The sequence below is a fragment of the Corvus kubaryi genome, unplaced genomic scaffold, assembly GCF_017639235.1.
Source record: "Corvus kubaryi isolate FWS band 111438036 unplaced genomic scaffold, C.kubaryi_AGA036_p1.0 37398, whole genome shotgun sequence".
Classification (NCBI taxonomy): Eukaryota; Metazoa; Chordata; class Aves; order Passeriformes; family Corvidae; genus Corvus; species Corvus kubaryi.
In genome coordinates, this window is record NW_024581137.1 from 37,894,119 (window position 1) to 37,906,864 (window position 12,746).

A 12,746-nucleotide genomic window follows, 5' to 3' on the forward strand; every position below is an offset into this window, starting at 1 on the left:
GTATCCTGCTAACTCTTAATACTTCCTCAGACTTCAAAAGGCCAGCAGTTTGTACTAAAAAGTATGCCAGAGGACAAATTCACAAGCCCACCCTAATAAAAAACAAGAAACTAAACATTTTCATTTAAAAAGTAATTTCTGATTAAGTACTTAGCCTAAGTTTCACAAATCATCTTTTCAATATGAATTTTAATTATTGATTGCTGTTGGAGAATAGGAACTTTAGGATGTTGTTACAAAAGCCAAGACACATAGACCCTTAAGCTACCACAAAAACCTGCAAATCAGAAGCTGGAACACTCAAAGGAACAGAAGAAGGAACACTCAAAACTCAGTGTTTTCTATTGCACTGCCAGGGAAATATCCACAGCATTGCAAAATGCAAAGTATAAATTTAGAGATTAAATTAAAATTACTATAAAGCATATAAAAACATTTATTTTAACAGAATTTACAGTTATTTTGAGGACTTCTGCTATTGACACGAAAGTAGCAAAATTAGGTCAAATGAAAAACAAATCCACTCTTTTCACTATTTTATTTTGCATTTACCTGAGAATAGTTTTAACATTTGAATGATTTATTAGACAAGGAGTTTTCCTAGACTTTTAGGTGACAATTGTAGTCAAACAAGAGTACTGAAAAATAAGATAAACAAAGTATGGTCCACAAAAAAGGCTTATGTGGGACATACAATAAAAATTCTGCCGGCTGCAAATCCTCTCAATCCAAATTACTTCCTTCCTGAATCTCTCATTCCCCTAGTGCTCTTTCAGCAGTGAGAGATAACAATGACAATACTAAAACTCCTACATTTTTATAGAAGAAAAAAGGTAGGCAGAATAATCAAATCTTAGCCAGCAACTAAGCAACTGCTTATTGAACTATATAAGGAGTTATGTTAATTTTCCTTTGAAGAGGATATTGAAGAAGATTTCTTCCTTTTTCACAGAAAAAATATTTGCATGGTATCTGCATGTATGCATATATGCACAATTTCATAACTACTTACTTTTCTTCAGTAAAATGTACAATGCATCCAGTTCCACCTTGTGCAACTCTCTGAAGAGAAGTAGAGAAACGACTACAATATATTTTCCAGTCCAAATGTGGACATAATCTCTCTTTTATTTTTATCTAGGAAATAGTGAGCAATTCTCTTGGAAGTGGATGCTTTAGCATCTCTCCGTAATTAGCAAAATCTATCAACAAAGCAGTTGGGACTGCTGTAGCTAATAAGAAAACTAAAATACTTAAGAGGAAAGAAACTGGAAGTCATTCAATTAAGTAATTCCTCTGTATATAATAACCTGTTTCTTAGCACTGCAGGCAGCAATTCAAGCAACTTTTTCCACTCATCACCAAGCTCATAAGAACTGAGGATTCTGTGGTCATTATTTACCTGTTACAGAACTTTTCATTAAAAAGAACACACTATGGCACAGAAAGAACATGATGGAGGCAAAGTTTCCAAGAAGTTTGAAAAGAATAGAGGTTTGGCAGATTTTTTTATTAATGTGAGGAGAAACTTCACTAAAATTAGAATCCACAGCACTGGAAGCAACCCCTTCTGAGAAGTGCTGCGTATGTAACCATAAATGTTCTGGTCTGAAACTCCAGACAGTCCTTAGCCTGGGTGTTCACCCACAGCAATACCTAGCAGCTGCTGGCTCCCAACATTTTCTCACACATCTGTAGCCCATTAAATAACACCTTCAATTCTTATTTCCTCAGCCTCTACTTCTTCTGTGTTACACATTTTGTATTTTTCACCTCTCTTCCTATCCAGCTCATTTCCTTAGATCACCACTAGCTACAGAAAATGAAATAATATTCTCACTTCCGTTCTTGTTAAACATGTCGTCTTTCAACTGCTCCTTTTCAGAAATAAAATAATTAACTTATGTCCACACTGCCTTTGAGTGCCAGCCTTTTTTTTCCACCTGACTAGTTTTAGGGTTAGTCTTCTTAACCTGGAATACACTTACGAAATATGATGGAAAATCCTTTAAAAATCTCTCTGATTTAGACTGAATATTAGAGCAGATAGATTGCATATTAGAGCAGGAAACGTTCTCTGTGATCTGCAAAATTATTTGACTTATTGCTAGCACTAGGTAGTCATATTGTCTCAGAAGTGATAACAATAAATACATTTTTATAAATTAAAACCCCCATAAATAAATGCATTTTTATTGGTTTACATCTAAGGCAGCCCCTTGAGGTGCATCACTTAAGAGACATCTACCCCTCTTGCACCAGCCAAGCCTCATGGCCTGACTGTGGAAGTGAATCTGAGCCTTGTAGTTCCTGTTCAACCCTTGCAGAGCTGGTAATGGTTAAAGTCTTGAGCTGTAGTTTCATAAGAGGAGATGTAGGAAATCTAATATCCCAGACAAAAAGCACTGGGGGCAATTATTTGCTTTAAAAAGACATCCTCCTGACTTCCTCCAGGATAGGAGTCTAGTTCCAAGATTGTACAGGGTAGTCTGATATTCTTATAAAATCTTAGAATCATTAAGGTTGGAAAAAAACCTTAAAGATTATTGATTCCAACCATAAAACTAGTACTGTCAAGTTCATTATTAAATCATGTCCCTCAGTGCCAGATCTACATGTCTTTTCAGTATCTCCAGGGATAGTGATTCTACCACTTTCCCAAGGAGCCTCTCCCAATACTTGACAACTTCTTCCGTGAAGAAAATTTTCCTAATATCTAAATTGAACCTCACCTGGTGCCACTAGAGGCCATTTCATCTCATCCTGTCACTTGTTACCTGGGGGAGGAGACTGATTCCCACCACACTACAACCTCCTTTCAGTTAATTGTAGAGAGCAATAAGGTCTTCCTGAGCCTCCTTTTCTCCAGGCTAAACACCCCCAGCTCCCTCAGCTGCTCCTCAGACTTCTTCTCCAGGCCCTTCACCAGCTTGCTTCCTTGCCCTTTGCTGGACTTGCCCAAGCACATCAACATCCTTCTTGTAGTGAGGGGCACGAAAATGATCCCAGTATTCAAGGTATAGCCTCACCAGTGCCAAGTATAGAGGGATGATCAACGCCTGCCAGCCACACTATGTCTGACAAAGCCAGGATGCCATTGGCCTTCTTGGTCACCTAGGCACAGTGCTGGCTCATACTCAGCTGGCAATTATCACCTAATTGCATTTTATAGTTTGCAAAATCAAGTTATATGTGAAAACAGAGATAGAAATTATCATCTTTGATCACATCCTGTGCTTGTTTAGTTTTGGTATACTTTGTGTCAGTGAACAGGCACTTGCTTCAGGCAGAAATATAAGAATCTTACAGTAGTAGCTGGTTGACTTTTTATCATAACTTATTTCTTACTCATCCTTTCTCCAAAGGCCTCACTCTGCTCTCTATTAGTATATGCCTTGACATAATGCCTTTCACACTTCCAGCCATAAAAGCAGTAGATCCTGTTTGGTATTCAGCATTAAGTGTCCAGGTGGTTGCACAAGAAGACATATGAACACATATGAACACATACGAACAGACATTCCATATTAGTAACATCCATGCACAATCTGAATGCCCAAATAAAATGTTGGCTCTGACTGGTGTTGCTACAATGTGAGATTCTACAGGTTGCTGTCTGCACAGACACTCAGTAAGTCTGCAGTAGCTCCATCCTGCAAGGCTTGCAGGGGTAAGACCCAGGTGTCCCAGATGGATAAAGCATTTGGGTTTATAATATGCCATAAGATTCACTACATGGGATTATCATATGCAGAAAGATTCTGCAAAAAAGTAGTTACCATAGTGAGGTGAAATAATTGAATACTTACCCTCTGATTTGTACTTGAGCCACAGCACTGATGTTGATATGGAGGTTCACTAAGTTGCTGGTGGGATTTATCTTGTTAGAACTGGAAAAAATATATACAAATGTTAAAAAAGGTTATTTATCAGAACTCTAGATTATCATAGCACTCAATACAAAAGGCCCCCTGGACACATGACAGAACAGGATTCCTACTGCCACTCTTCAGTCTTGTAGGACACTGGTATTTAAGTTTGGTATTATTTGAGCTCATCACATGCTTAATAATATAATCAACTCAAGCATCCTTTAAAGAATCTTATGATGATGAATAAGATGATACAAATTTATTTGGCTCAGAATACCATGTAAATTCCCTTGTACAACTCAGCTATCTGTATAGATAGAAGTATCTTAATAGAATACAAGTTTGTTTTCATGCATTGGAGGAAGGCAGTGTCAATGAATAAGACAGGCTTTGTTATAATAAAATTTATTTTTATGACTCTCCAAGCCTGTGACTTTTGCATGACAGTCTTTGGGGAAGAAGAATCAAAATCAACTGTTCCTTTAATTTTCTTATTTTCTTCTTTCCTGTATCCAGAGTGTTTACACTCCTAAAACCGCTTAGCAGTGAAAACAAATCTCTGTATGTTTAAAATGTAGTGCTCTAACTCATCTTATTGTCTTTTCTTACTGCAAATCCTTAGTAATAAAGGTAGTTTCTCTTGCCTCAAAAGGCCATTCCTATGATTATAGCCCATTCATACAAAGAAAGATTTGCAGGTTCCAATTCACGAAGATAGTGAAGTAATTACAGACTTAGAATTTATTTAATTATGGGATTAATGACAGTAAATTTGCATGTTTTTTTCAAGCAAGCATGGACTTCCTTGCTTCATGAACTCTAAGTTTCTATTGCTGTTATGGTTTGCTGTTATCACATCTGGGTAGCATCAGTCAAATGGAAACATTCAGAGGAGGTCAGCATTCCCAGTGACTGACTCCTGAGGAGTAAAGAGCAACACTGCTTTGATCCAGGCTTTCTGGTTACAGATTGCTAACATTAAGAGCAGCTTTAATTTGTTTGTAAACTAATGCAGATTCCCATCAAACATTTTTTGAACTTTCATGTAATCCTCTACAACCATTGTTTTGAGAATAAAAGTACAAGTATAAAAATTATTATACCACTACTTTGTTAGAATAAGCTGCTTTCCAATTTGCATATTCGTCCTACTTCCCATAGAGTTAAAATAGAGATTTTGATCATATATATCTGGTATTCAAACCTTGTTTGTGCTTTATGGCATTTTTTAGAGAACAAAATAGTTTAAATAAAAGTGCCAGGACATTTCTCTCTCAAAGGGGTACATAACTGCACAGCAACATCCACATCAGAAAGGAATCAGATTTCAAGACACTCCTCAGCCTCGTTTGTTTCCTACAAGTAATGAACTTCAGTCTTGCAAACCAAAATATTATTTTCCACTTGATGTTTTCAAGTAAATGAAAGCTCTCTCTTTTGAATAAATTAAAGTAGGACTCAAATTCACATGTATTCTTCCCTTTCCTTCCATTTAGGCAATTTCCTCTTTTTGCCTCATGGAGTTCCCTTTTTCTTTTAGGATTGTTTTACTGAGGACACAGAAATGCACAAACTCTCCTGCTGCTTGTGAAAGAATGTACAAAGCAGTGAGTTTTACCTGTCGGGTACATTCCCTATGCAAGAAGTTCTACTCTTTTACTCCTTCCTTTTTTTTGTTTTTTAAATAGCTGTGTGCTTTTCAGCATTTTCATACCAGTCTGTAGCCCAACACATTTCCTTCCTTTACATTTTAGTCAGTCACAGTCATGGAGGAAGCATGAGATGTTACTGTCTTCTGAAGTTAAGATGTATTCCTCAGTAAATTCGTGTCGCTTTTTTAAAACAGTGACGTACCTTCAACTCTTATTACCTAGAAAGATTTAACTATCCAGAAAGCTCTGGAGCTCCCCAATTTCACAGCATGAAAAGGGTAGTGATATGAGCCTTGGATACCCATTTAAAATGATCGCTTGCATTAAGAAATGAACAGTGGAATGGACAGGGGACCTGCAAGTTAAATGCTGTATCTCTCTCCAGAGGAGTGAGCCCATGTCCAGATTTGCATGATCCCCAGCCAGATCCCAGGGAGAGGGCTGAGGCCTGACCAAGCACCTAATGGACTTCTGTGGCATTGCTGTGCCCTTCCTGAGTTTCTGCATGTCCTTTGCTTCAAGGGGTACATTATGGAGACATGACTTAAACATTTTAAATGTCTCAGTTATTTACCATAATCAACATGATCAAGGCCCTCATTAAAGGCCAGACATTAGCAATTAAGTCTCTGCGTGTGGGGCAGAGAGGGCCCCATACGAACTCCAGTGTGTATTTGATGAGGACAGATGGAGCAGAAGCCCTGCCACCTACCTCAAAAGTCTCAGGTTTGTTTTTGAGGTTATCCTAACCTAGCCTACTCCGTGCTTTTTTGCTCCTGTGGAAGAAGTACTGCTCAGCATAAAACACAAGATTCTACAGTATTAATATGTGAGGCCCACAAATAGGGAGGAATCTAACGAAAAAATTACAAAGGTTCACCTGCAACAAACTGAAACAGTTCTCTCCATGCCAGTAAATCTGTTGAGCAGATTTTAACTGCTTTTTTTTAAAACCATTTTCTAAATTTTTGTGAAGAAGAGGCATGTCTGGTTTAATTCAGAGAATGATATGTTTATGCATATTCACCTTTGTTCCAAATTGATCACTGTTTATTAATTCTGAAGTAGAAAATACGGCAAATCGGCAAATCAAATTTGGCAAATCTGTAGAAAATCCTTGGATTATTGACCAAAATCAGTTAACCTGAATTTTAAAGAAATAAGACTGATTTTGCTAAAAGCTAACAAGGCTCCAACTCCAAAAATCCTCCTGAAGTAAGCTACCATTGGAAAGCCCATGAAATAATTACTGACACTCAAGAGGGACCTTATTATATAATAAACTTCATATGTCAATAGGAATTCATCATTTAAACAACCATGCTCTTGATAAAATACCTAACCTTTTTATTTGCAGCTCAAAATTGATGCTGAAATCTGCATTTTCAAAATGCTGAACAGAAAATCGAATGCCTGTGGAGAACTGAGAAAGAAACAAAACAACAGGTTACTAGAAACAGTTGATCTCTCCAGATCAATAAAGCAGTACCATTCAACATTGCATTTCACAGACTTATACTAGATACTGTTGCTTTTTAAAGTTAGTATGAAATAACATCATCTAGTTGTTCTCAGGAAAAAATACCATCCTGCCTGTGTATGTCACCAGATGGAAAACTTGGCTGGACAGAGGAAAGATCAGAGGAATAGAGAAGCACACTCCCAAGAACACAGCAGTGGGCCCTGCTTCATCCAGACAGTCTCTGCTTTGCTTTGCCAAGCCAAAAGAAAATAACAGCTGTCTGGCAGCTCTGATCTCTGTCTCCATCCATGCACACCTTTGTCCAGGTCTGCAGGGCTTCCTAGTAACTGCATTGTCTCTGCACCTATGAGCTCTGCACTGCATGCTTTAGGTGTTGTGGGGCTGACTGAGCACCTGAGGCTAAATTAGCAGCAGTTTTAATTTACTTTCAGTTTGATTCTTTTTTTCCATTGCAGTTCTGTTAAGAGGAATACAGCTTCAAAGTTATATTTGAAGTTCAGTTTGCCACCACTTGGAGTGAGTGACCAGAGGAGAGAGTAAAACACACAGCTCCCAAAACTGAAGGAGGTGTTTCCACTGGTGCTCCCTTGCATTTATGCAGATAATTCCTCCCTGTGACAATTTCCATTTGCTTCTCAAGAAGAGCAAGGATAAGCAGATCAAGTTAATTCAGAAGAGAGAAGGGCTAACTAGAGAAAGAATATACAATAGCATATGGTACGGTCTCTGTAAGCCTCTTGTTGGACATGTTTACAGTCCCAGTGTCTAAGTGGCAGGTGAGTAATGGGAGATGCCATCTTCCCTCAGTGTTAAATCAATTAAATTCTACTGAAATATTTAAATTATTGTTTTTAATTGTTTCAACTGCACATTTTAAATGTGGCAATTTTTGAAATGTGAATTTTGCAATTCCTGCAACTTCTCACTCCCCATCTACCTTCCATCTGGCCTGATGGTAGAATTTTTTGCAGGATAACATGCACATTGTTCTTTCATTTTTTAAAAGAGGATCGTTACACATAGACATATTCTCCACGTGGAGAAACAATCTTCCTGAGAAATTAATCAAAAGGCACTAGGAAATGAGGACATCATCCCCTCATTCCTGCCAATATCTGACTAGATTAGTGGGGGGGGTTGGGGCAGAAAAAAGAAGTTGTCTGCTTGGCATGATTTCCTTAGAATATTTAAGGAAACCTTGTCAACAACAGGGCAGGACACAACAATGTAGGGTTTTATGTTTGGGGCTTACATTCAACATCTCTGAAGATGAGGAATTTTCCTCTGTGGATGTAATTTTGTATGTTTAAACAATTCCTTTTTCCCATCATTTTTTTTTCCTTCAGTTCTCCTCCTTTCTTCACTTGCAGTGGTGCAACACAATCCATCACCAGAACAAGACTTACCTAACATGTTTCAACTACTTTCACCTGGCCCATGCTGAAGCAATATTTTCATCATAAATGGAGTGGCGAGTTCAAATCTTTGAATTCTGATTATCCTAATGTCATAGATACAGTTGATCTCTCCTTTTGGAAGCAAAATCTTTCAGATGAAAGATTATCAAATCGAAGTGCTTATCAAATTACTCAGAAGTCGAATAGCTGACTTGGAATAGAGATGTAAGCTCTTTTTAATTTTTAGCTCACTTTTTGGAGATGATATTAGCAACTGTATTGATATTCCATTCACCTTTAAAAATATAATTACTTTCTTTAGTTTTTTAGACTAATATTTCCAAATATTCAATTAACCATTTCTCTTACTGTTTTTACTAACCAGCCTAAATAAATTTGTTTCCACTTATAGCAGAAAAAAGATTTGATGAACCAAAGATAAAATATTCATCAGACAGAGCAGACATGAAGTGCAGTTTTGATGATCTATTACATCCCTGAGGCTTAATCCCCTATTTAATAGTGAAACACACTCCTACTGTACATCTCTAATAAGTTGCAGATGTTGTCTTTGTATAGTCATATGACTTTGTTAATGTCAAGTAACCCTTGACATTGCTACTAATAATGGGGCAAAGATGCTCACATGCCCTTGCTGAAAACCCACTGAGGCCAAAGGAGTTTAACTTGCTTGAACCTATAACTTAGCAATCACTCAACATCCTTATTTTAGTGGGACATAAATTTTATCAAAATAGTTTAATTTTACTTAAAATTTTCCAAGTGAAGTTAGTTTCATTAAAATTGCATTATTTTCATGTTTGGAACATCATGTATCTTTGAAATACACGACATTTCTACTATTACTGGTAAGTTTTAATCTATTACGTTTGACAGGATTTAGGAGTATGCTGGGAGACAGAGGTGTAGCTTTTTTTGAAGTGTCTTACAGTGTGTAAGAAAGATAAAACCTGGTGCTCTTGAAGAATCAGTTTGGCACATACCAAGAAATAGGCAAGATCTTCCAAGTCTCCAGTCTTCTAACTTTATTTCTATTAATTTCTATGAACTTCCAAATTTTACTACCAGAATTTTTAATAAAACCTACATCTCACTTGCTAACACCACTGAACAGGCATTAGCGAGCTTGTCAGTCTGATCGATTTCAGTGCCATAAATAAGTACCTTGAGCAATCTCTGCCAGTGAGATGCTGTCAGACATTCAGTTTGCATTCTGGGCCATGTGGCATTGAGGTTTCCTTACCACGTCTTTTTATCTTCTTTTTTACAATTTCATCTTTTTTTTCTTTTTAACTTCAAAGATATTACTGAAAAGGTGAAGTATTTTTTTGTGGCCAGTAAACAATTTTAAGGTCTATGTAGATGACCATAATGTATTTTGAAGATGTGAAGTGTCAGACAACCCTGTAGTCTGCTGTAGTAATATCCCATGGATTATATTACAAAATCCTGACATAACCCTCATACTCAGAAGTTGATCTTCATGAGCTCAAGAATTCTAGGATTTCAGGGTGCTGGAAAGTCATTTAGGTGACTCAATAGTTAAAGAGTTTTAGGAATGTTCAATTTTGACCTAACCCTTCCTTCCCACTCACAACTTCCACAAAGAGTCCCTTTCTGACTGAGTATTTTGAGAATAACTGATCTCCTGCCAGAGCAGAATTGTTTTGCAAACTTGGAAATTGATCAGAGCAACGTTTTGAGGTTTATGCAATTTGTACAAAGGGCTGGTATTCTGCTTTTGGAAGTACATTTGCCATCATAAATATGTTTGGACTGAAAAAAACAAGTCCTTTCACCTTTACTCAGCTTCCAGGAGAGCTGGCTTCAAAGATAAACTTAGGATTTAAGACTTCACTCACTCTAATCAAACGATTTTGCCATCTGGCTTTGTAATGCTCTATCTTTGTATCCCTCAATTTTAAAGGGCTGGATTATTTTGTTATAAAGTAGAAAACCCTTGAATATGTTATGAACCCTGCTGTTTTATTCTGCTACTTCTAAGTCTCTCTTTATGAAGTAGTTTGCTTAGGAGTATCTGGTAATGGCACTTACAGCAGTCCTAGAGTTGATTCTGAAGAAAAGAAGGATTAGTTATGCTGTGAAAATTCGTAAGGAGACAGCTGGGATGTAGTACTGTTTTAGTGGCCACCAAATGGCATTCCTGAAGTCTTCACACTGCTAGCATTTTGGGTGAAGGACGATGTGCAAACAGCGCTTTGGATTCAAAGGGAGGCGTATGAGGGTCTGTAGTCTAACACCTCTACATTCAGACCTTTCCATTATGCTTATGACAATATGCAAACTACAAAGATTTTCTTCTTGGTATACAAGTTAGTGTCTTTTTTGTTTGGTCTTCCTTTTCTCTTCCAAACACAAGGGGTTTTATGCTCTCCTGCCCCCATCCACTGCATCCTGATCACCCACAAGATTCTTGTCCACTTCTGTCTGTATCTTGAGAATTTGCTTCTGCCTTGAGACTAACTAGGAAACTACTAAGCACGTAAGTAAAACTGCTGCCTTCTCAATTATTTGCCTTGACTTGGAATTTGTCTCGACTTGGAATTTGTCTCATGCTTTGGCCCATCATTGCATCCCATCATCCCATTATGAAAATTCCATTCCTCAGAAACGTTTTCAATTACTTTTACTTTTTAGTATTTTTGTTAAGTAGAATAAAGCAAAACCTACAAAAGCTTTTTGCCTTTTTGTCTATGTCCTTCCCAGAAAATCTTCATAGTGATGTCTTTAGACTTCTAGTTCACAGTAGTTCAATGGAGAAGGACCCTCACCAGGAAGATTCCTCTTCCCAAGAGGTCCATCACCTAGAGCTCAGTTTTCAATGGTTTCCACCTCCTTGTAGTCCCAAAGAGTCTCTGGGACTGCTTGTGACCATGCAAGCAGATGACTGTATCAGACACCTGCCCTCACTCACTTTCAAAAGTTCTATGGCTGATCTGAGGCTATCCCTAGGATCCAAAGAAAATTATTCTAGTCCCAATCTCCTATGATATGACCCATTTGGTTCTTCTATTGAGGGTCAGACATGAACTGCTTCAAGATCCCAAGAGGCCAGGAAAACACCCCTCTACAGAGAGGCTGAAGAGTGAAATATTGATCTTCCATAGGAAGGACAAACCTTAACTTAGTAGGGACTTTGAAAATACTAAAGAAATTTGCTTTGATTTCTTTGCAAAACCATAGGTCCAATATGAAATTCAACAGTTGTAGTTTTCAATTAAAAGCTGTTATTTATTCCTGATATATGTTCATGCTGTTGACTGTTTCATTTTTATTTGGACAGTTTTTTATCTAGGTATCATTGTTTGGCTTATTTTCTTTTAGTGAAATATTTATAGCACTTATGAATTTACGAGAAACACTAAATTCCTCTGCAAGAGCATCCATGGCTGAACATTCCTGGATTTAACACTTCTGGATTTCCTGGATTGTTTTATCGTGAAATAGGGACAAAGGATGACAATTGTGGAATTTTTTATCTTCAAACCTATTTTTAATTCTTATCTAGTGTTCATTGTCAGTTACTATTCAGTTCAGCTTTTGGCGAAAAACAAGGCTACCATCATTCCATCTAATGTGTAGTATGATTTATGAGAGGCTCTCTTAGGAAAATCTTTAGAATTACAATAATAACTTGAAGCAAAACCTTATTCCAAACACATTTTCCTGGATATAAATTGCAATATAAATTGATAAGACAACCCTTATACACTGAAGATGAGAGTCAGGCCGAAGAAGTTGTCACTTACTATACATATATCTATATATATTTTAAATAGATGGAATACTAAAAGGGAGAAATAAACAGATCACATTATGGATTGGAATTTTCACTATACTAGTCCAACTTCTGTGATAAATTGAATAACTCTCACTTTCTTTAAGTGATATAAAACTAGCATAATTAATCTTTTAGATAAATAAATTATTAACTTTTCAGAAGCACAGTTCTGCCTTTTATACACCAACAAATTATTTTCCAGGTAAATAATTTGGTTTATGTGCTGCTTATTGGAACACATTCTGGTAATTGAACAAATTTCCATTTGTTCCCCTTTAAAATTCAGTTAGATAAAAATCAGTAAATGCATCTGATTTTCCCTTACATTTGCGCCGGCCACCATGGGGTTCCCAAGATCACAAACCACCATTCTAGTTTCATTTTCCATCTTGTAATCACAGCTCAATACACGCAGTGCCTGCAACAAAAGGACACCAATACAGAGGTCAGAGATCACAGTGAAATTTATCCAGTTGGGAAAGTGATGCCTTTTTGACCGTGACCTTTCTTCTGATTTTG

The 12,746-nt window shown here is 37.1% G+C and overlaps 1 protein-coding gene across 1 annotated transcript in view; it reads right to left on the reverse strand.

Annotated features, from left to right (window-relative positions):
• Nucleotides 1-12,746, reverse strand: part of ITGA8 (integrin subunit alpha 8) — a 113,227-nt gene that overhangs the window by 40,140 nt on the left and 60,341 nt on the right. Inside the window, exons 21-23 of the mRNA XM_042044315.1 lie at nt 12,553-12,645; nt 6,868-6,947; nt 3,810-3,890 (exon numbers count right to left, since the gene is read on the reverse strand). Of these exons, the coding sequence (XP_041900249.1) occupies nt 3,810-3,890; nt 6,868-6,947; nt 12,553-12,645 (254 nt within the window). The remainder of the gene's footprint in view (nt 1-3,809; nt 3,891-6,867; nt 6,948-12,552; nt 12,646-12,746) is intronic.